Source organism: Balaenoptera physalus (genome assembly GCF_965194825.1).
Source record: "Balaenoptera physalus genome assembly, chromosome: 14".
Taxonomy (NCBI): domain Eukaryota; kingdom Metazoa; phylum Chordata; class Mammalia; order Artiodactyla; family Balaenopteridae; genus Balaenoptera; species Balaenoptera physalus.
In genome coordinates this window covers 55,290,300-55,315,092 of record NC_138893.1, presented here as the reverse complement: position 1 = coordinate 55,315,092, position 24,793 = coordinate 55,290,300, and the positions used below count along the sequence as shown (strand labels likewise).

General features: G+C 43.1%; 1 protein-coding gene across 50 annotated transcripts in view; it reads right to left on the bottom strand.

The window, feature by feature from the left end:
- Window positions 1-24,793, bottom strand: part of SORBS1 (sorbin and SH3 domain containing 1) — a 243,276-nt gene that overhangs the window by 44,027 nt on the left and 174,456 nt on the right. For 33 of the 50 annotated variants that reach the window (XM_082423545.1, XM_082423591.1, XM_082423594.1 and 30 more), the window contains 7 exons: window positions 21,112-21,159; window positions 20,856-20,985; window positions 19,027-19,141; window positions 13,267-13,350; window positions 9,201-9,266; window positions 8,549-8,650; window positions 4,212-4,261 (listed from right to left, as the gene is read on the bottom strand). In XM_082423545.1, coding sequence (XP_082279671.1) covers window positions 4,212-4,261; window positions 8,549-8,650; window positions 9,201-9,266; window positions 13,267-13,350; window positions 19,027-19,141; window positions 20,856-20,985; window positions 21,112-21,159 — 595 coding nt within the window. The remainder of the gene's footprint in view (window positions 1-4,211; window positions 4,262-8,548; window positions 8,651-9,200; window positions 9,267-13,266; window positions 13,351-19,026; window positions 19,142-20,855; window positions 20,986-21,111; window positions 21,160-24,793) is intronic. The other 17 variants (XM_082423593.1, XM_082423568.1, XM_082423585.1 and 14 more) reach the window with 2 other exon arrangements.

Genomic DNA, 24,793 nt, shown 5'->3' with positions numbered 1-24,793 from the left:
TTTCATCTGCAAAACTAAAAGGTGCAAAGAGACTGTCCATGAAATCCACGCTCAAATCCGTAATCTATGTAGACCTTTCTTTTGAGTTCCAGACACAGACATTTAACTGCCTTCTAGACACCCTCACCGACATGGTCCTCAGGCATCTTAAACCCAACCTGTCCCAAACCAACCCCAGCTCTGTTCCTCTGTCTTCCTTCACCCAAGCCAGAAAGCCAGGGGAATCAACCCCCTTCTCCCTCCCCTTGCTCCCCAGACCTAAGCAGTCACCAGGTCCTGCTTACTCCCTGCCCTTGACACAGCTCACATTAATCCTGCTCTCTCTCTCCCGGGACTGCTCACGACCACTCGTCTATACCTCTGCAGGAAGCACATCACCACTCCCCGAGCCTGCAGCCCTGACTCCCTCCAATCATATCTGCAAATCACTGCCAATGATATTTCTAGAGAAGATCTCAATTTGTCATTCCACTGCTGACTTTATTCATGCCACAAATATTTACTCAGCACGTACTAAGTGTCAATCACTCTCCTAGGTGGAGATTCAAGAGAGGACAAAACAAACAATTCCAGCCTCATGAATTCACTGTCGAAAACCATTTGGTGTTTTCAGGAAAAAAAAAAAGAAAGTAACTGTTTCTAGACTTTGGGGAAGGGAGTCTAGACAATCTTAAAGCCTTTTGTACTGCATGAAAAAATTTTTTGTATTTATAATGTAATGCTACTGTAATTCACTTTTTATTTGCTGCTGCTCTATAAAACCTTTCTTTCATTCTCCCCAAAACAGAGGTGCTTACTCCTCCTTGGGTCCCATCATTGAATTTACCACACTGCATTCTGATTATCATGTACAAGTGTGTAATTTCCCAATGACACTCTGAGCCCCTTGAGGCCAGGCAGTTTATCTTATAAATCATTGTATGCCTGGTATCTAGCACTGTTGTTCACCAAATACATATTAGCGGAAAAAAATGATTCTATGAAATTACATGCCTACAAGCACACAGATTTCTGACATTTTTAAGGACCAGGGGAGTCTCTAATCTTTCATGTAGCTCTTCAGGTAATGATTTGTGTTTTGATCTTACATTAGATTAAGGGAAATAATGTTTTCTCTAGTGGACCATCACCATTTAGGAAAGAGCAGCTTGTTCTTGAGTGCCACCTGCTGGCCAAATAGAGTAAAGCTCTTTGGTTAGGCAAAAAAATGTATTCGTGCCAATCAATGCCGAAATGATAAGTCATGATGAAAATACACCGCTGACTTATAGATCAGATAACTCCAGGGAATTAAATTCAAAATGGGACATGCACTATGATTACAGATATGAAAGAGATATTTTTTGAGAGGAAGGACTGATGTTGTATTAGGGTATTGGGGCTATGGGTGAATTTCTTCCTTTCTCTTCCCAGGTTTTTCTAATATTGTGATATGGAATCATGCTAATAAAATGCTAAACTGCAGTCTGCTCAAGATGTAAAAGTAGATTTAAGACAACACTATCACTTCTCCAGTGACCACAGAGTTGTTGATCCTGGGCTATCGGTGACTCCTCTTTCTTCAGCCCTCGGGTTAAGTCAAGCCTTGCCAACGTTTCTTTCACATGTTTTGTGTCCATGCAGTGAAAGGGGCCAGATTCAGTTCACAAGCAGCCTGCCTCAGTGCTAAGCAAGTTGGATTCTAGTTAATTAAGATTCACAGATGCATTCATTTATTCAACAAACACTTATTGTGCATTTTCATATGTATCAGGCACTGATACACTTATGTTGACTCCTCACCAATTCCAAATACTGAAAAACCTAACTCATTTGAACAAACTGGGAGAAAACCAAGCCTGAATTACTGAAAAATCCCCACATGGAAGAACAGCAGGGGGGAAAAGCTCATCTATTCCTGTCAAGTGTTTCATGAGAGCTGGGCTATGGCTGAAAAACAGAGGTCTCTGGACCTATTTCCATGATACAAATACAGTGCTTGGTAAATTAACACATCAAGTATCTTTATGTACACCAATACTCAGAGTGTCTGAAAGCAATTTGCTCTTTTAAAAAGTCTGCATGAGTCCCCCCTCAATCCTGCTAACACACTATTACACAAATGGTTAAGCTGTTTTTTTAATCACTCAAAACAGTAAACCCTAGCATGCCTTTGGTTCATTTATTACCCAATTTTGAATCAGTATTGGTGCAGGTGAGAGTTTACTGCTGCCACCAGCAGATCTTGGCAGTCTCCTGGCCTAGAACGTCATTGCTCCTACTCTGGTGGTAGTTCTGCCACACACAGCTGTGGAACCTGGGCACACACTACTTTTCTGTGCTTGTTTCCTCACCTATAAAATGGGGATAAAAAATAACGCCTGATCCTGAAATGTTGAGGACTAAATGAGGTAAAGTATATACGATGCTAAGCACAGGGCCTGGCACATAGTAAATGCTCAATAAGTCGTTAAAATTGTCATTTCATTCAAGACCTGCACTCTTAACTCTGACATCCTGTGGGAGCTGCCTTCTGAGTATTTTAACCTCTACAATCTATTTCATTCAGTTGCCACATTGCCTTTTTATTTACTAACGTTTATTTATTTATTTTTTGCGTGTTTTGCCCCTGAAACTATTAAGGGACTGCATCTTATGCTCTTATTAGAATACCCAGCATAGGGACTTCCCTGGTAGCGCAGTGGTTAAGAATCCGCCTGCCAATGCAGGGGACACAGGTTCAAGTCCTAGTCCAGGAAAATCCTACATGCCACAGAGCAACTAAGCCCGTGCGCCACAATTACTGAGCCTGCGACCTAGAGCCCGCGAGCCACAACTACTGAGCCCTCGTGCCACAACTACTGAAGCCCATGAGCCTAGAGCCCGTGCTCTGCAACGAGAAGCCACCACAAGGAGAAGCCCGCACACCGCAACGAAGAGTAGCCCCCGCTCGCCACAATTAGAGATAGCCCGCACACAGCAACAAAGACCCTGCACACAGCAACAAAGACCCAACACAGCCAAAAATAAATAAATAAATTTATATTAAAAAAAAAAAAAAGAATACTCAGCATAGTGCCTTAGATCCGGTAGAAATTCACTCAGCCAGCCACCTGAAGCAATTTTTTCACCAAAGTACCCTAATCCCAGCTCATTGACTTTCAAATGAAACTACTCTTGCAAAATGCCTTCTTTGGCAAGATATGATAGGTTGGATATGCCCAAGTGACCATAATATTTGCCCCCATAAACTCAGCATTCAGACCAAGTCAGGCGTCTATTTGAAGAGGTGAACTTTGCTCATTGTGGACTTACCCAACCCAAATGCAACAGGTAATAATAGTGTGCCTTTCCTCCCTGTCATATTTCAAAGAATGAGATACAGATGATGATATAACGGTGATGAGATGAGAAGCTGCTCCTACCAGAACAGCTCCCAAATCTATAGGGTGCACCAGGCAGTGTGGAGATGCAGTCCTTGCCCTCATGGAGTCCATAGTTTATTACAGTTATAAAAATACAAGAGCATAAGTCAGGTGTACAGCAACAGCAGTAAGTGCCATAAGAGGTACTAATATGAGACTGGGTATAGGAAGGATCCGTGAGGGCCCATTTATACAAGCTAAAGTGCTGGCTATTCACCATGTTTGTCAGGGTAGGGAGCAGCACTGAAACATTTTCGGCTGGGATAACAGCTGCAGAGTAAAGTACAAAGACAAGCAATCTAGGAGAGGACCTGGGATGGTTTGGGGACGGGAAAGGAGTCTGGTGGTTACCCCATGAAGAAGTGCGTGGGGTGTGCATTCATCACTCAGGCAGAATTCTAAGAATTGGTATGGGGGAATAAACCAAGATCTCTGAGAATCAGACAAGTGAGCCCCTTCTTGGCCCCATCTTTCCTTGTGATACGTCCAGCCCGAGGACCTCACCCCACCCCCGCCCGCCTTTATACCAGATGTGGCCTTAGTCACACACTCCGTTCCCCCAAAGATCAGCACACATTCTAAAGGTAAAGATGCCAACACAGGGAAAAGCTTATCAAAGGTAATATGAATCAACACAAAATTAATTTGAAAAAGGAGGAGAAAAAAAATAATTTGAAGACGATAATTGCTACTTATCACCAAACTGTACATCATTCAAATCCACTAGACTGATAACAAAACACAACACAAGCCTCTTCCCGTTTCTGATATTTAATACATCAAGCCATGTAAACAGTGATAACTTACTATCCAGGAGGCTCTGAAGAAATTTCCGGAGTGGGGCTGACTGCTGAGCTCTGTAAATGTCAAAAAAAAAAAAAAAAAAAAGAATGTAGATGACTTACTTCGACTCAGATATTTCAAGCCAAGGGGAAAACGAGAGAAGTCCCTTTCCTTTCCTAGTTTAGATGAAGCCCTCTGGGAGATGGGGAGCTCGGCTGGAAAAGTCTCAGTGCTGGTGGAAGGCGGTGCTCTTTCTCTAGAAGGAGGACTTCTGGGCTTTTGCCTCCCAGTGGCTGCAACCAGGGCTCTCTGGGTGGGTCGGGAGACGCCCCACTCCTTACATTTATCTCCAGTCACAGGCCCACTGGAAAGATGGCCCACCGCTTGGCAACAGGCACTAGTGACATGGACAGCACCCTCCAGCAGCTTATCCCCCCACCCTCGGAGCCCCTGCCAAGCCCACCAGACTCCTTCATGCACCCACATGCCTCAACCAGAGTGTCACCCAACACTTCAGGTACAGAACATACAAAAATGCATTTTACGGTGCTTTGTGTCCACCTAGGGCGGTGGGATAGGGAGGGTGGGAGGGAGACGCAAGAGGGAGGGGATATGGGGATATATGTATACATACAGCTGATTCACTCTGTGATACAGCAGAAACTAACACACCATCGTAAAGTAATTATACTCCAATAAAGATGTTTTTTTAAAAATGCATTTTAAAAGACTGTACTTTTAGATCATTTATTTACCCCTGCAGATTGAGAAGTGTGGAAATTGGGAGAAATGCAGTTTCACAAAACCTATTAATGATCATTTCAGCGTGACGGGAGGGAACATGTTATCAAATTACAGGCCCCTATGCACAAGGAAGAAAACCAAGAGTCTATGCAGAGAAAAAGCAGCATAATTACAGAGTTTAGGGTTTCTATTGTCTTGGAGAAAGAAAGGCAAAGGGTTCAATATATTTGTTTTTAAAAATAATGTGTTAGTTGAATACATCAACATAAAAGTTAACGTTTAAAGATACTCCTGGGAATTCCCTGGCTGTCTGGTGGTTAAGACTCTGCGCTTCCACTGCTGGGGGCACGGGTTCGATCCCTGGTCGGGGATCTAAGATTCTGCAAACCACACAGCGCGACCAAAACCAAAAGCTCCTACCTCTACTAATGACCACTTCAAGGAAAACAAGCTCTGTGGAGGAGAAGAGGTACTTGGGGAAAGGAGAGAAGGAAAAACACCAGGAGAAGGGAAAGGAAGAAATTGGGAAAGAGGGAGGATGACGGGAGGGGAGGCAGCCTTCGTCAGGGGCTCACCCCCAGCCCTCCTCTGCCCTCCACCCCCACTGCTCCTGAGAAGGCACTGCTCTCACCTCCACACCCATCCTTCCAGCCCCTTTGCCCGCACTGGTCTCCCAGCCTTGGCACCTGCCCCGTTGTGGGTCTCCATCTTGGAAGAACTTTTGCACAACCCTGCTGAGTCCTCTGGAAACATCCCCCTTCCTTCCTTCCACAATCACATGTTGCCAATCAGTGCTGTATCCCTGGAGGCTCCCCTGATTCTTCACCACATACTCTACCTCCCATCAACTACTTACCCAGCAACCTCTGAAGTTTTTAGAAGCCTCTTGGTTACCAAGTGCACTGACCTTTCCTCAGAGTCTATTTTTGGGGGACCCCTCGGGCAACTCTCATACTTGCTCCATCTCTCACGTTTCCTCCTCACTCTGGTTTTCTCTGACCTGCCCCTCTCCTCCTGTTCTGTGTCATCCAACATCCCGATGGGTAGCTGCCTGTCTCCCATCCTTTCTCTCTGCATGACTCTCTCTTCTATCTGTAATCTACTCCCAGGTTGGGTGTCTCCACCTGCTCCCAGGGCTTCAACCATCACTTCTCTTCAGGTGACTCGGATTGACTTTCGACCTCCCTGCCTCTCATGGGACCTAGTTTTCTATTTCCAACTGTGTACTGGATATTCCCTATATGATACCAAACCAACACCTCAAAAATAAACCACCTTAAACCACCTCCTTCACCTTACCTCTGCACTGATTTTCTCCCCACCTTTCTTATGTGACATACTGATGTCCCCATTCTTCCAGGTTCCTGGCGAAAACCCTACAGTTGTCTGTGTCTCCTTCCCACTCCCCAATTCTTTGTTCTTCACACCAATTAGTTAAAATGTCCCACTGCAATTTCCTCTGTGATTTCACATCTACCCTCATCCCTTCATGCTGGTGCCACTGGAGTACTCACCCCTACATGCCTGGACTGCTACAGTAGCCTCCTTGACCTCTCAACCTCCAACTGGAGGTTATCCCTTCAGTTCAACCTCTCTAGAGCGAGGACACTAACCTTCCTAAAACACTAGTCCTGAATTACATCATTGACTTGAGGGCAAAGTCAACCGTCTCTTTAATTATATTTTCGGAGTCTCTACAACCCAGGGTCAACCCTCTCTTCCCAAACCTGCCTTCCACTATTATCACCCCAAATTTTCTATTACAGATGAATTCATCTACTTTATTCCTGAATCCATCCTAAACACGTTCACTTTTGTGCTCTCTACCATGCCTCAAATGGATGGCCCCCACTTTCGCCATGTACCTAAATTCCATCAATCCCTTAAGATCCTGGCCGACTCCTGAGAAGTCTTCCCTGATTTCCTGGAAGATTTCCCCCTCTTCTGAACACTTAGAGGCCGTAGCGTTCATTTAGCTCTTACCAGGCACTGCTGTGTACTGTTGGAGATCTTTTATTTATGAGTGTGACTAAGCTGTCACATTCTTGAAGGCAAAGTCCACTCTTGTGCTGATTTAGAACCTCCCTCAGCACGTCACACACACGTTAGGGACTACGGGCAACGCATAATTGAACCAATGCCAAGATGACTCATTCATGCATCAGACACCTCTTCGGGCCCACCTAGCCCCAGGCAGGGTTGTAGGTACTGGATGCCATCTCTGCCCCAAGGAGGCTGCGGTTACTGCAGTAGTTCTCTAGCTGCTGTCCATCCTGCCACATGTTACAGGACCACTCTTATTACAGTACTTTGAAAAAAGTGCCTGCTGATTCATTTCGGGCTCCCCTCCGGCCCCCCAGCTCACTTCAGGACTTACCTGCAGCCACAGTTCTCCTTTAGACCCAGCTCTGACCTCCATTCCCACAGCAGCTACAGCTGGTGCCAGTCTCCGCCCTGGTTGGAGACTCAGCGCCCCACTATGCTCACCCCGTCACGCATCTGCCTGATGGCATGCACCGTCGCTCACCTTCTGTGCTCCCCTGGGCCTAACCGCTGGTCCTGCTGGCTACCTCGTCCTTCGGTGACTCTGAATTCCCAAACCCTAACTCCCCTGGATCTGCTTGCAGTGCTTGGCTTCTGCCCCTCTTGTCCCGGGCCCCCCTGGCTGCGGCCATAATCACCTGCTTTGAGTCTCTGGCTCTACATGACTTCGTACCCAAGTCACACACACTGGTGGCCTGACCCTCCTTGTCTCAGTTCTGCTTAAGAATAACATGGTCCGTTAGCATTTTTTCCACTTCTCCTGCCACAGTCTGTGGACGTCCCAGCCTCATCGGCAGTGTCCGCATTCCTTTTTTATTTTCTATAAAGATACCCTTTCCTTGTAAGCATCTCCTTTGTTTTGTCAGGGAGCCCTGGGGGTAGTTCTCCAAACATTTGGTATTTTTCTTCGCCTTGGGAGCCCATTTACCCTGGACTCTCTCTTTTTCTGACATATCCTTTAATAAACCACATCGGGACATAGCTCCCTTTAAAAACATCAATGTAGGCAGAGTTTCAAACGCTTGTGGCCAGGCTGTCTGGCCTCCAGAGTGCATTTTTTCATTAAGAACTTTCTGACCTTTCAAATTACAAATACTACTATTCTGACAGTGCCTTGCACGCAAGAGGCACTCGAATCACAGCCGCTGTGTTTTGGAAAATGATCTCTGAGGTTGGTATCTCCCAGGGCTGCAAAAAAGACACGGAAGTTGCCCCAAAAAGGCTCCCTGAAAATTCAGAGAAGGTATACACACAAGGGGGCAGAAGGGGAGTTAAAAGGGTGACCCCTTGAAAGCAGAGAAAGAGGATGATAAGCGGGGGTAAGGGGGAGCAGTTAAATCACCAGCCACCCTGCATATATATTTGAAAAATCCCCTTTAAGGAAGATGCCAAGCTCAAAAGAAATCCACACAAAAATTAAGTTGGGGGGTCAGGGGTGATCTAAAGCAGGAGTCAGAAAGCCATGCAGCTTAAAAATGCCCAGCATACCCATTCATCACCCCAACTACATCAAAAACCATAGAACAAAGAAGAAAGCAAAGGGAACTGAGGGCACGAGAAAAACTCGGAAATACCTGTGACAGGTTTGCACTGGGTGTTTTATTAAGCGTCTCCGTTTTTTCTAAATCTGCCTCTAACTCTGTTTGGCAGAGGTTGAGATCTTTTTCTAGATTAGTCTGGTTCAAGAAAGAAAAGATGGGAAAGAGTGTTTTAGTTAGGAGGAAAGGCAGACAGCATGGAAGGTTACGTTTGAAAAATGAGTTTGTTTAGTATCATACATTACTAAGGCAAAGATGGCATGACTAAAACACAAGAGCTTACTAGAAATGAGTTAAAGACAGGAAAACAGAGAATGCAACATTAGGCATAGAGAATATAAATCCTGTGGTAATCAGAGCTCCAAAACTCTACTTGCTAGAGAGAGGAACTACACTGACCCCAAAAACCTACCTTTTAGGAAATACCTATTTTCTCTTTTTCAGAGTATGGCGACTATGACACACACTATATGTCAGAAGAATAAGCAATTGCTTTAAAAATCTCTACACATTAGTATAAGTCTTAGAGACTTTGTTAAACTGTTTTATCACCAAGCCAAAAAAAAAAAAAAAAGTTACAATCAAGTTAAAAATAAAGGGGGGGGGGGATTTAATAAAAGAAAAAAGCCCACAACACACGCACACTAGCCAGGCCAGAGCGCACACACACAGCGCACAGTGGAATTACCTTTCTATCCTCTCTAGGAAGGATAGAGCAGTCTCCAGGAGTATAATCCCATATCTTTTTGGGAGGCTGACGGGAAGCAGAGGAGGAAATGAAGAAATGAGCGTAAAGACATAAAGACAAACATGGAGACCGGCTCAAACCAAGAGGGGCAACGCTAGGAGAACTGTCTCAACACAGAAAAGTGAACTAAAAAACAAAAGGAGCGGGCACCCTGTCTCCTGAGGCCACCTGGGGACCCCATGGAACTCAGGAGCTGGAAATGTTAAAGTGGGAGGTTTATTTCTGCATCTCTGTCTCAAGAGTCAATCACTGTTGGATTCTAAATATTGAAAACTTTAAAAAGAACAAAGGAAAAATAAAAAAAAGCATTAACACCAATTTGAACAAAAACAAACATTTAAATTCCTCATTGTTCTTTTCCAACTAAGATGGACACTGAGAGCCTACATTTTGGGAGCTAGTCTTCTCCCCTGTAAAATTCATTATGTCTTCATAAACGTGTGAATTTGGAGATCTGACCAAGGGTGGGTACATGGTGCTAAACGTGCTTCCTGTGGTTTGTGGCAATGAAATCCATGTATGAAACAGGTGTTAAATATTGCACTGTAGAACTAGACAATTTCACTAGGTAATTTTTTTAAAATCTCCTTTTACAGTTTAACTAGACTTTGATAATACTGCTGATGGTAGAGTCAAACTTCCCATCTCTCTTAGAGAGCAGAGTTTATACTTTGAATTTAAACAGGGAACTGTAAGGTTATTTTTATTTTCTCCTTTAACTGTTCATGTTAGAATTAGAACTGCATTCCTGAAGTAGAAATCTGCCAGGAGAATTGTTTTCAGCGGGGTCCAGAGGGTAGGACATCTGGAAGTTACAGGCCACTTCTATCTTTGCAACCTCTCTTTCACTAAGTAAACCTTCTTGTTCTGCCCACTTACACTTGAAATTTCTTACACAGTGACCTCTGAGGAGATGAGATCATTAATAACTCCTATCATTCTGTGCAAATTTCATCATAACCAACTCTATGGAAGCATTCAAACTAGCTTTACATTTTGCCTTGAGCTTACTTACAGAAATCACATCAATTTCTGTAGGAATTAGGGGGAGAAAAAAGAAGAAAAAGCTGACACTCCAGGCCAAATAAAAAGTAATTGATTTTACAAATGAAACGTAATTGATTCCAAGGTGCCTTCACCAGTAACTTGTGTATGTAATATAAATTGCGTATATGCTGCAATTTGTAAAGTAAGTGCCACTGACAATTACCATTCATCTTTAAGCACTTAATACAGTTGGATTGTTCATCTGGGGATGGAGATGTTTTCAAGTCACTGATGGTAGCCCTACTCATTTACTTACTGCAAAAAATAAGACAGTGTTTACAAATTAAATTGGTTTTAAATAATCTTCCCCCAAATGGTCCCTGGAGTCTTAAATTAGTTGATATCCTACAACTCATTAGACCTAAAAGGTATTACAGTCAGGAGCTTGCTGAAACTTCAGCTCATTTTGGGTGGCTTTAAGTGAAGGGGCCAAGGAAGAAAGGAGTTCAGGCTAAATGTCTAAAGTTCTGGCAGGCATTACTAGGGGGAAGTGGGTCCTAGGTTCATGTGGTGTAAAAAGGAGAAACGATGATCCACATGGTTGATAGTAGTTTTAATTTCATTCTGCTTCTGAATGACCGAAAAATCTTCCAAAACAACCGCCATGGATTACACCCCTTTTATTTATGTCTCTTGCTCTTTTGTGGCCCAGAGTTGATTGCGATAGGAGAGAAGTGAAGAAAAAATTTCTCCCCATCACACCTTCCTCCCAAACTCTGGGAGTAATATCCAGTCATCAACCTGGTTCAACCAGATAACAAGCCCACCCTTAGGATGACTCAGACCATAAGGACCTGTTCACCTCAGTGCTGTTCCTCAGGATACAGGCATTGATGAAGCTATTTTGGCAAGTCTTCAAAAGTATCATCTTTTATTACTTTAAAAGACCTACACAAAAAAAAAGGTAGTCCCATTTAAGAAGGACTCTAAGGTCTATGCAAGGAACACTCTGGCTTCAGAGCAAATGACATTTTGGAAAAGCATCTCTAAGTCTTTAAATAATTAAGAGGCAGTTAGGACAATAGGGTAGGAATACAAATTATAGGAAGGTCCCCGTACACAGATGGACCGTGTTGTCAACGTTTGTCTGGATTGGTTGTGTGGGCTCAGGCTAGGCTACGGTTTCCAGCAGAAACAATGCTAATTCACGGAGCTATTCACAGAGCCTATCTAAATATGCTGTGACTGAAATGCTGTCTACTGCTAACGAAAGGAGTATCATTTACGATGACAGATTTAATAAAACAAACCAATCACAATTAATTAGAAAAAAATGGCTTCATAACTTTTCCTAAAAGTTAACATTTCAGTAAAACTAATATAGTTATTTGTTATCTGGCAAATGAGGAGATGGCTAGAAATTTGTGGATTCTGAACAGGGTTTCAAAACTCAATGGCATAGACTCCTTATTATAAACAATTTAGAGCTAATATCTTTTGCTTTCTCTGATGAAAGCATGGCATTATCATTGCGTGTACCAATCATGGTCTTTTTTTTGAGGGGGCAGGGGTACACATTTCTGCAGGTTTTTTGTGAGATAATTGAGCAGGTTTTAAGAAAAAGAAAAGGAAAAGGGTTAGGATACTGTTAAATCTTTGCATGTGGAAGAGACTGCGTGAGGTAGACTTCATTGATGTGTGAATGGTGGACAGCAGAGAAAACAGGGAGGGAGAGGAGGAGTGAGGTGTGTACCAAAGCTTTGGGGAGGGGAGGAGACGGTGCAGACTTTGGGTTGGATGCTTCCCTCTCTGCTGGTCATTAGGTGGCGCTGTTCATCCAGGACACCTTGGCTGACATTTGGTGACAGTGTCAGGGAGGGGACAAAGTGGGAGGAATGCCTGTTCCTATAAGAAGGGGTGTTTGCAAGGCAGGTGCTCCTAACTCAGAAAATGACTGAACATTCAAACAAAGCTCAGCAATTCCAGAGCAACAGTTAAATTTCTCCGTCTTCATCTTCATTAAAAATGTACTACAGAATTTAACATTTTACTGAACTATAAAGTTAACTGCTACCTGCAAATAAAACTATCATTCTAAATCATGGTGATTCAAATGCCGGATTCAATGCTTAAAGTCTCATACAAACATCTAATAAAATGTTTTATTTTTATACACTAAATCCCTCCACCTGTAAATTCTTTTTGCAGCTGTAATAATTAAGACTTTAAAGTAACTGGAGCTTTAAAGTCAGTTTCCAGTCATCTCCAGTGGAAAAAGGAGCTCAATTCTCCCTTCGGTTTGATACTCCTTTGGGTACAAGGCCAAGAAAATCCTCCTTTAAGTGCCAAAAATCAATTTGTACCAAAGCGAACTCAGACACATCACAGGGAAGCTACAGGCTATTGGGCTGAATACTAAGTTTGCTAGAATTCCTAACTCTCATTTCTAATTTTGGGAAATATTATCCTACCTCATAGAAATCATTCCCTAAAAGTCGCCTGTAACAGGATGGCATTCGAGGATCACCTCTGCATAGAGAGAACCTTTTCCACTTGCGCTGGCACTTCCCTTGCATGTGTGCTTCTAAAATTTCTATTTAAAGCAGTGACAGTGCTGGTCTTTCTCAGTGTGTAATGCATTTTCCTGGTTGTCTTTGGTATACCATGAAGACTTTGGTCAAGGAACTGAACCAAAGGCCGAAATAATGCAATCTACAAGGTGTGCGATATTTGTTGCTAGTGGTGGGAGGTCCTGAAACAAGCAATGACTTAGCCATGTCTCCTGGGGGATTTTCTAGCAAGAAACACTGTCCAGAGCTCACTGTCCTTTCTTGGTGAAGTAAAGCAATGGGAAGCTCACAGGTTGTAGCGAGAATAGACAATCCCACCACTGACAGCCAACAAGGCTGCTCCCCACTTCCTGAATTCTTTACAAATAGGTCTGATTTTTTAGCAGCAACAATGCATCAACAGCACTATTAAAAAAGGTGTCTATAACCACTGAAGCTATTAAACTTACCGGTTTCCCAAACTCCAATTCCGAAAAGAATTTATACCAAGGTTCATTCTTTAAATCTATCTCTTCTGGGCTTATATCCCGACTCTATAGGGGTTGGTGATAGGGAAATGGAAGAGAGAGAAGGATAACATTATGCAGAGATTACATAGGAACCGGCCAGTAGAGATGCAGTGGTTTCCAGAAATATACAGCACCTGCATTCAACAGCAGCGATCATCCATTTCTTTATTGACATGAGCAAAATCAGGGGAGCTGAAACAGGCGGGAAAGGATGTGTTTATGAAAACAGGCACACTGAGGTAGGGAGCAGTGAGGGAGGCAGTCTCGGTCCCAAGGCAGAGGGACGACAGATGGAGAACGCTGCACCACACTGCCGCCTTCCCAACAGATCTGAACATGGGCATGACAGTTTCCCTTGGTAATTGTCGGAGTGGTGGGAGAAAAGAGAGCCCTTATTAAAATAGCTAAAATAGCTCTTTACAAAGAGCTATTAGTTAAGAGCAAATAACCTGGGGAACACATCAAACGTTTAGCCATCTACGCCAGATGAGTACAGCAAGCACTTTTTATGGGCTAGTACAGTTTTAGTACTTATTTGCAAGGCTGCCTTAAGGTTTTCAAAATAAGCAGCAAATACTGACACTTTTATAAAAGCCAATTTGTTAATACTGCATCTTTAATGGCACATGAGTAGGTGAGAAACCATGTCCCATACAGAGCAAAGTGAGAGATGATGTAAGTAAAAACAGTAGACACAAGTGAAAAAACATTTTAAACAAGCATCCATGGGGGATGAATACAGACAGAACATACTTTGTGTTCTACGAAATAAACGTTAAAGAACTAGGGGAAAAATAAAGCGAGGGAAAAGCTGAACAAGACAGAGAACGACAGGGGGGGAAAAAACTTCTGGGTTACGTTACAAAAATAAGTTAGATTTCTCATTTTATACGACTCTAAAAAGTAGTTCACAGACTGATGATATGATTCCATGGGATTTCATGTTTAATCAAATATTTATAAAGTTCTGGTACCTTGCTCTGTGGAAGAGCATGTGTTTCCGGAAATAATTAGTTGGAAAATGAATGCCTGGAAAGCAAATCAGGTTTCCCCTTAATAAACTGGAGATATGGTCACATCAGATAGAAGTGTTAGAGGCTCACAGCTTAATTCCTATGGGTATATACGTTTCAAAAAATCCTGATAGTCACAAAAGAGAGAGGTGGTGATATTCTGACGACAATATGAAATAGAAAATGTACATTTTCCACTGTGATTGAAAACATCATAAGAAACTTCACGCCCTCAGGGCCACAACACATGAGGAAGGAAACTGCAGATCCTGTGAACGCTTCTCCAAGTGACTCCTTCACAAAGCTGCTCCTCCTGGATACATTTTTCTTAACATTCAGTTAACAGGCCTTTTGTAGCTTATTGAAATGAGCGTAAACTTCCTTAGTGACCTTTACCAATCTCTTCTAAAAATCCCTATAAGAATCTTTACCATTATTTCTACTTTTGCTTTAAATAGAGGAAAATACGGCAGAGAACTTTTCTTCAACAGAAATTAACTGGATAGAAGTTAGTTGAAATCAAAGGGAAATATATATTGAAACAGAGTCTGCCCTCTTGAAACCAGATTAAAACCTCCTCCAACTGTCTTTAGGGGCGTAGGGCTTAAATCTTGAAGAATGCGTGTTCCTTCTCAATGGATTTTGCAATTATGTAAAATAATGGATTCTGTATTTATTCAGTGAAATGAGGCACAATATCTACAAAGACACCACTGTTCAGGAGAGACAGTTTAGACACTGGGACACCCTAGATCCTTGTATGATGGATGGGGTTTCATGAAACCTATTTCATGTTTATTATTTTAAAAAACTGTTTATAAATTGCTCTCTGGGAGTAGTTTTTTTTCATTAAAAAAAAAAAAATGTATCAACTCTTTCAGGAAACTGCCTGAATGCTTCGGTACTCAGTCCTGAAAGAATTAACCCATTTTATTGTCAAAGGTTGTTTGCAGATTGTTTTACTGCTGAGGTTAATGCTGGGCTGAGAACTGAGTCAGGAGGTATGTCAACCAGCTTGGACCCAGAGCAGCCAGTCTCAGCCCTCTGAGCTGCCAGAGAGAAAGTTAAAGAGGCAATACCACACAGCATCTGATTCTGCATTTATAACTCCACTACAGATCCAAGTACAGAACAGACAGGCAGAAAACATCCTTCTGGATGCAGAACAGGCTCTCTGTACTGGCAGGCAAAGCAGATTCCACAAGGCCAGGCTGAGTTCTCTGCTACTGGTGGCTATCTTTTCCCAGCTTGGCAAAATCCTCAGAAAAGGCAGGTGACTTGAGAGGGACACCTGATTGTCCTGAAGGACAGTTTTGCTGCTTGGACGGGAGGCAGAGACTAGCTTCAGATTTTAATTAAATAATCTGAATGTGGCCCGTTCATTTACACGGCACTTTATAATGGTCATAGATCTTTAACCCACATTATCGCACATGATCCTCTCACTCAGTGCTTCAGTGAGGCTGGCAGGCCAGATAATAATTTCATTTTATAGATGAAAACACTGTGGTTCAGAAAGGTTAAGCAATGTCCCAAGACATAAGGCAGAGTCAGAATTCGAACTCAGAACTCAGACCTTGCAATTCCTAGTCCGGTGCTGTTTACATTTCTCATACTCCCCATGAGAAGGGGGCGGGCCTGCTTAGTTTGTGGATGACACCAAGCTAAAACAGGGGTAAGTGACAAACTTGAAAAGTCAGGAAGGAATTCAAGGTGACAGTGAAATGGGAAGAAACCAAGTTGGGTAAATCCCCTTGTTTTACACTTTCAAATATATATCGTGTCTGTAATAAAGATTTTAATGTCTGTCCTTCCTACTATACCCCTATGGGAGCAGGAACTCCAACATCTAATGCAGAGCTTGGCACATCAAAGTTATTCTATACAGCAGACCCTTGAACAGTGCGGGCATTAGGGGTGCGTGCAATCGAAAAATCCAAGTATAATTTACAGTTGGCCCTCTGTAGCCACGGTTCCTCTATATCCACAGATCCAACCAACCACGATTGTGTAGGGCTATAGCATTTACTATTGAAAAGAATCCATGTATAAGTTGACTGTGCAGTTCAAACCCATGTTGTTCAAGGGTCAATTGTATATATTTATTGAATTGAGCTGAAGTTCAGTTCTATAAGGGACTTCGGAGGAAAGTAAAAGGAACACAGCCTGAAAAAAGCCATTTCTGACAAAGCAGGGACTGACCAATAGGTCTCCAATTCCAAGACCAGAAGAGAAGGAAATGGACTCATATTATGATAAGAGGGAGGGCAAACAGTTATGAAGAACTTCAGATGAGTTTGCCAAACAGCTGAATAGGTCACCAAGACTGTGAATCTCCTGGGGGGATTCTGAAGGTAGCACAGTGTTTATCTGTCTGGGATGCTGTGGGTTTGCTCCAGGGACAAGATGTGCCCTAAGGCAACCTTTACAGCCTACTCTTCAACTGTTTGTGTGAATAACAGATAGAGAGATGTGCCTGTGAGGCCACAATTTAAATTGCCAGGCTTAAGCAGACACGAGCACCTCCAACTGGAAAAAAATTGGGGGGAAAAGTGGATTTTCCCCCTTAAAAGGAGATGTGCATTTCTGAGAGCACATTTAGATTCTACATCTGTCTGTCTCTAGTTAGTATACTTATTCACAGTAAACAACAACAAAAATGTGTGTGTGTGTGTGTGCGGTGGTGGGGTGGTGGCTGCGGAAGGAAGGGGGTTCCTCAAATTCTGGTAAACCCGACACTGGAAACCAAAAGGCAGGACTCACGTGCTGAAACTCACATTCCAACGTTTCTGTTCATGTGGCAAAAATAGCAGGAAAAGAAATTCAAAAATAAAGGACGAATTCAATCCCTGTGAAGAGTAGACTGTGAAAAGATGAAGATTCTCTCTAAAATGAAAAATGACTCTTTGGGAAGAACAGCGCTAAATAGAGGGAAAGGCATGAAACTAAAACAGCTGGACAGTGGTTTCCTCCCTGGCCAGCCTTTGGTGTTATGTCCTAACTGGACTGGCCCAGGTCCTGGTACAAGCAGGGGGCTTCCTGTGTGGGAACACCCAGACAGTGCTTGGCAATCCACGTGTATGGTCACCACAACTCCCCAAAGAGGGCCCCGTGGGCCCTGTGTGCTACTTTTCGGGGTTTGTAAAAACAATATAAATGATCCCAAGGACCATGACATGGAAGGCATTGTGACCATTGTGGCATCAGTGAGAAAAATAAAACTATGTTATTGTTTTTTTCCTAGTTTTGAATAGTGGTCAAATTATTAGGAACCAAGGAAAGGAGGAGGAAACAAAGGAGAAATTAAGGGGCAAGCCTTCGATAAATCAATGACCGTCTATGAACAATAATAAATAATAAATTGAAAACACAAAAGCACCCAAAGGCTTACAGAGTCTCTAAAATCACTGAAGTGTACTGACATGTGATGGTGTGTCCACCACTTGTTATTCAAGTGTTGGGAATATACTCAAAGGACGTGACATTCTTTCTAGGAAGACCTGTAATGGAGGATTACCTTCTGTGCTTGTTACCTTCTAAGAGAGAGAGAACCTCCAATGCAGGGTGGAGCCAGAGGCAAAATTCTCCGCTCCTCTCAGAACTTTTTGCTTAAAATAACTGTGGTGCAAAGTAAATGCTGAAGAATGACAACTCTGAAGCACTTCTGTGACCTGTTGAACCTTTTTTCCTAATTAAAATTACTTATCCCTTTGTGCTTTTAAAGATGTCACCTTTTTATTTTATTAAAAGTCAAATCAATTATTCCTTAAAAACACGTAGAGCAAAAGAGGTGGAGGGAGAATAATTTGAACCCACATTTCAGAGGCCTACTTATTCTGGACTCAGTGTGGTAACAGCATTTTAATAAGAATCAATCCCCAGCATGATAATTCCATCCTGCTGGCACAGCTGCAGGGCTGCAGGGTTTATAGAGCTTTGGAGGATCCCTTTTACCATGTTCAGAATTCTGAAACCAGCTTTTTCTAATGAAGGGCGAATAAAAGGAAACGTGATCGGCAGATATGAAACTAATCAGTCTGTAAAACTTCTCCCCTGCTTTTGCTGGGTGGTCTGCGATGCCCATACAGGCCATTTTCCCCACTGATAACTGCTTGGAGATGTGAACTTGTGTGGGGAACCATAAACCAGACTGAATATGAAATTCGTCCTCTCTATTGCACTTGTCAGAAAAGGAAGACCTAAAAGACATACTCTAACAGCCTGGGGCTTTTTCCCCCCAAGTCACATCATCATATTAATTATTTGGCTTTTAATGATGTACTAGTAACTTCTACACACTTTGCGCATGTTCAAATAAGAGTCAGCTAAAAATCCCCAACTTCAGTCCAGTTAGTAATAAGCCTGATAAACGAATGGTTAGATGTTTAAAAAAAAGATAGCAGCAAAATCAACCTTTACATTACAAAATTTAAAATTAGTGAAAACCATGAGCAAAAAAGAGCAACAAAGCCACAATGAGAGGATTCTTTCAAAGCACGCTCTGGGGACTTATTTTGTGAACACCTGCAGAAGTGAAAAGGGTAAAAATGCTTCGTATTTTCATTGTCTTCTAAACAAAGCAAGTCTATTTCAAGGGAGAAAGAATGTAATCCAAGTGCACACACAGTGCATCTGGATTAAAGAACACGGGCAGGGTGAGACAAAAGAACTTTAATATGCACATTACCATCTTTTCGTTGGTCAGAACGGAGGACTTGCCCGGCTGATATTCGTAAATGCTTTTGGGTTCTGCACGGTATTTTCTTGTATCCGCTTTCTTATCTGGAGGCTCCCAGTCGTTTCTGTAGAAAGGAAATCCTATTAGAGCTATTTTCATGAAAATTGGCATCCGACAGGTCCGACTTTGGCTGACTCTAGCCTAATCAAGGAATTTTTATATCCGAGGCACAAAATCGGACTCCGCGCAAAGCATTCAGTTGTGCTGGTTTCCTTCTTCAAACAAACGGATCCCTGTGTTCGCTTCACAAAAGGCTTGAGGTGTCCTGTGCTCACAACCGGACACCGGGAAGCAGAGAGAAGAGAAAGAGAAGAAAGGAAGCAGCAGCAGCAGCAGCAAAGCTTGCTCTGGAAAAATCCTTCACCTTGCTCTGTTCTCAGGAGCTTATCATTCCCCAGACATGCCTGTACTTCCCACTCAGGCTAGTGCAGTGAGAGAGAATGCAGGTCCCGGAGCCAGGCAGCTGTGGCTCCAACCCTGCTACAGCACTTGCTAGCTAGCTGATCTGGGCCAAGCACTTTGCCGCTACCTACCTTAGTTTCCTCATCTGAAAAATGGGGTTGCTGTAAGGATTAAATGAGACAGTATGTCTCACTCAGCATGTAAATCACTTAGCAGAGCGCCAGGCCCCCAGGAACCACTCAATAAATGTTATTTGTTATTATAACCATGTTCTTCTTCCCTATTCCACACCCCATCCGGTAATCATCAAAACTGCAGCTTTTGGCACAAGTACTTAACCCGATCCAGTGAGGGATTTCAGAGGATACATGAAGCCTTGGAAATTATTTGCAAAATTTTTATACATGCACATAATTGCACTTTGCACTGTGATATTATATTCCGTTTTTCCTGCAAGGCTATAAACTTCTTGAAGGTAGGGACGATGATTTATGTATGTTTATACTCCTCCATAGCATCTGGTTCAACCTGCACACAGAATGTACCCAGTAGGCGCTCGATGAACGCACTTGTAAGGACTTATGGGTATACCCAGCCTTCCTTTCAGATTAACTATCAAATTCCTCAGGCAGATGCCACTTACGTATATGTGGGATTTCAAAAACAGCCATTCATTTGTCTATGAAGATGGAAAAGGTTTGGAGGTGTGAAACAGTGTGTATTTAAAGGAAAAATAAATAATTCAGTTTGGCCAGGGCCTTTTTGTGGATTGAGAAGCGGTGGAAGATGGAGCTGGGAGACGCATGGGACACCAGTCCAGATGGCACAGGAGGTTGCTCCAGAGGGCAGAAGACTCAATAAAAGACAATCGGGTCATCTGGTGCGGGCATTAACAGATGACTGATATCATTACAACCATGTGAGCCTTATGCTTTGATAATGTGTTGAATAAATAAATAGATACTAAAAAGCGTGGCTTCATTTTAAAATTATATTCTCTGCTATGGGCCCCATCAGTATGCACAGAGTATAAAAACATATGACAAATCTTATGGCTAAGATTTCTCTTGTGAAGAGGTATAAAGTGATGATAATTATCGTCAACATTATTTAAATGCATACTGTGAGCCAGGCACTACTAGAAATGTTACATGCAACATCTTGTTTTATCCTTGCAACATCCCTATGAATGCAAAATGTATCCCCATTTTACAGGTGAGAACATTGAGACTCAGAAAAAACAAGTCACTGCTAATAAGTGACAGAGCAGGGATTCAAACTCAGGTCTGCTTGACTCCTGGCTCCAATGCTGCCTGACCCAGAGAAAGAGATTGTGTATGAGAACCTAAAATCACAGAGCTGATGAGAGCACTTACCTTTCTGGGCTTGATTTTAGCGAGGAAGAGCGGGTCGGGAGGGGAAGTGTGGCCGACCTCTTAACTACCTTCTCACCATCAATGTAGTTCATCTCACTTTTTGAGCGAGGCACAGAAAGGGGAGATTTTGCTGGAGAAGGAAAAAGTGGGTGTGAAAGACTTTTAAAACAGATGAAAACTGAAAACAGGAAGATGTCTTCCCTCGTCCACCACTCTCCCTTCCTCCCCTACAACCAAGAAATTCTAAGTCACTTACTGTCTTCAGAAAAGGAATATCGAGGAGAGTACAGATCTGAATCATCATCTAGTGAACAAAACAAAACGTGATCAGGAGACATCCGGCTAAGGTAAGAGAACCGAGTGACACGTCCCCCACTGCCACTGTCCTGCACCGGCGTCCAGCCACACCCGGGAGCCCAGCGGACGGGGGCGGAGTCAAGCACCAGAAGCTACACCACGGCAAACCACAGTTCAGAGCTGGGTTTGGAGAACCCACCCAACCAAACAGACCTGTAGTCAGGAAGGTACATTCATGACGCCTGGGGAAAGACTGTTCCTGACACCCAGAAACGCATGGGGACAAATAGCCAAAGGCCCTCTCGAGAGAATTTCCACAAGCAAAGCTGGTCCCCAGCCTGGCTGAGTGGGAAACGGGCTGAGATAGATGCCTGGGTGCTCATGCTGTCTCTGGTCCGTACTGCTGAGTTTCATGGAGTCCCCAGGCCTGCTGGGTGGGATGGGGAGGCCTGGAGGTGTGGTTTCTAGCTGCCCAGCTCAGCTGTGACCCATTTCATATGCTAGGGTTCCATATACAATATCATGGAGCAAAGAGGTACTGCAGCTAAGAAAACACTTTGAGAAACCCCTCATAATCATTTGTTTTGATGCCACCTCAAACTGGTTCTTCGAGTAGCTTTCCTTCCTTGGAACCCCACATGCCCTCGGCAGATGTGGTTACATGGTTTGCTCTGCAAAGGTGCCTGCCGCTCACGGAAAGTGCCTAAATTGTGACTCTGGACCAAATCAAACACACATGGGTTTCTGTGGTGGGAGATGGCTCTCCAAGGGCACAGCACACATCCCTAAATAAGTGGAACACCGACTGGGGCGCTAAGACTGGCAGAACAAAGACAAGACATAAACCTTTCATGGAGATGGCCGCGTTGAACTAAACATGAGACCGCAGGTTCACTCACGAGAATAGGTTTTTCTGCTGGGACTGTCCTGGAAACCCAGGATACTTAATCACTACATCCATGATCCCACGAGGGATCACTACATCCCTCCAAAGAATTTCTCCAACAAGAGTTAGGCTGAAACAGCCTCTCCCATTTTCTAATAGCTCGCTAACCAGAATTCAGAATTCATGAATATGGAATGAAGACCAACTCCTTCCCCTAAAATCAGTAACAGCTCTAACAAAGCACATGAACTAGCCTGCAAAGACAAGTCAGAGGATCCGATGTAATATGTCGGTGGCTAAGTGTCAGTCAAGTCCTTATCTCCACGCAAGTCATTTTAAGTTTCAGAGCAGAAAAGGCCAGAATATTTTATAAAATGTAAATAAAGCTCACACTGCTATTGAGTATTATTCAACACCAGTCTATCTCCCCTTTCGTCTCCCCATTTTATCTGTCCCAGGTCTCCCCAGCTCCAATAATTGAAAGGCTTCAGGTACCAAGATATCTTTTCTCCTCCCTCCCTCCCTCTTTTTGCTTTGATATTGACTAATTTTTATCCTTAAAGTTGAACAGGGCTTAAGGTTTTTCTGCCAGTATAGCCAAGCCTTTCCCTGCTACAAACTGAACATGCAAGCTTATTTATGTTAACTTTTGAAAATAGGGCAGAAGAAAGAGATAAAATGGGATCCAGAAATACACAATTTTGAGGACTATTCTGAAGACTTGTGTTGCCTGCTTTTGTTTTGTATTACTGCTTTTGTTTTTTAACAGAACTTCTGATTATTGTGCTGATAAAATGCCACAGCATCAAAGAAAACGAAAAATCAGCTTTGAATGCAGAGATTTGATTGGAAAAATGGTGCCTGCCAAATGAGTGATTAGCTTAGTTAGAAACCAGTGTAAGTAGTGTTTAAAATCCAGCCTAGCATTTTAGCTCAAAACACTGTATCTCTCTGAATCATGGGGAAATTACAGCCTAGGAGCAGATGGTAAGGTGAGGGTTAACTTATAACCTCGCTCTTGAGGTAAGCAGCACAGTTTTCATGAGGGAAAAATGGCATTTAAATATTCAAAGATCTTTTAAAAAATTCTCAGCTCTTTAAAAGTTTTTGCTCCCTAGAGCTCTCTAATGTGGACTTCTAGAGGACTTGTTAAAGGAAAATGAGAAACAGTTCTTCTGAGATGGAAAAAAAAAAACCCCAGCATGGTTTGGGCAGTTAATTCGTGTATTTTGAAAGTTAGAAGAAGTAAGAAAGAGAGGGGTGGGGGGATGAAGGCAACAGAGAAGTTTGAATGACTGAACCTTCTTAAAGCTGTTTCTTACTTGGTGTAAGTGGAAAAAGAAATCTCCCCCATCTCTGGCTAGCACAGGGCAGGGGCGTCTCCGTGAACTAGCTTTTCATTTTTCCCAGTGTCCACAGGATCCAAGTCTGACACGTGGATTTCAGTCCATTGACTTTCAAGTGGGCAAACTGAAGTTGCACAGATTCATCTGAACACTAGCAATTAGGACAAGTTCCAGGGGATATATAATTTATTCTTTTAATATTTAATGTTTGTCCTGCAAATCTAATGGAAGAAAATTTTACCTACATTTATGAATAAAAATAATAGCTGCTCCCATTATTAAGAGCCTAATAGTAACTGGTAATTTACTAATATTGCCTCACTTAATCCTTGCAAAAACTCCTGGAGGTACGTAAATATCTATCTTAGAGACAAGGAAATTAGGGCCCAGGGAGGTTAAGCAAATTTGCCCTTAGCCACACCGTGAGAAAGACAAAGCAGGAATGGATTCAAGGTCTTTCTGACCCCACTTCCCTACCTATGCTGTCCCTCAACCCTGTGATAGGGATGGGGCTTTGTTCTACCCTCATCTGCCCAATCCTGGGGAGAATTGTGGCTATTCCATTATCATTTTTATTAGGGAAGAGGCAGGGGAGGGTGTTCTTTTGAAACTCGAGTCACGCACTGCAGTGCTGGCCAGGCTGACTTCTAGCCCTTGAAGCCTTTGCTCTACTTTTCTGCAACACGCCCCACCCCCCCCCCCCGCCGTTGACATTTAAGCAAGTTTTCTGAGTTACCCCACCACACGCCTAGCTTTCCTCCTTCTCTTCTCCAGGGAAATGGGTAAAACTAAGTCACTCTTGCTACATCTTTCACTTGCTGCTTCTTGTACCTTCTCCTGGCAGGCTAAGTGTATACTGGGACAGGTGGAGATGCAGTTGGAAATACAATGAATGGGAAAACCGGGTGTAAGTTTCACCTTCTGCATTTCTATACACCAGAGCTGGCCAAATATGTGTGTGTTTAACCCTAGTTGAGACACATTAAATGAAATGTTCCTCAAGTTGTCTATGAACACAGACCCCATCTACGCATGAAATCCTGCTTTCACTACTTCTCCAAGCATCCTTTCAAAGAACGTCCTAGTGGGCTCAGCAGAGCCGGGATCTTGTGATTCCTACTTGTGGTGGAGCCACACGCTGTGTCCTTCAGAGCCCCAAGCAGCAAACATCAAATCTTGGCAGCGATACCCAGAACTTCCTGTGCCTGTGACTTCCAGAAAACTCTAACACTAAGCAGCATTTACTGGGGGTGAACAACTCACTCCTGAGCCCTGAAGAACCCTGCCGGGCTTTGATGTTTACACACCAGTGATTGCCCTCTGGGCTTTGGCAATCTGTTCTTGGAGGCTGCATTTGGGGACAGCTACTCTCCTAAAACTGCCAGGAGGCACATAATTGCCTTTCCAAC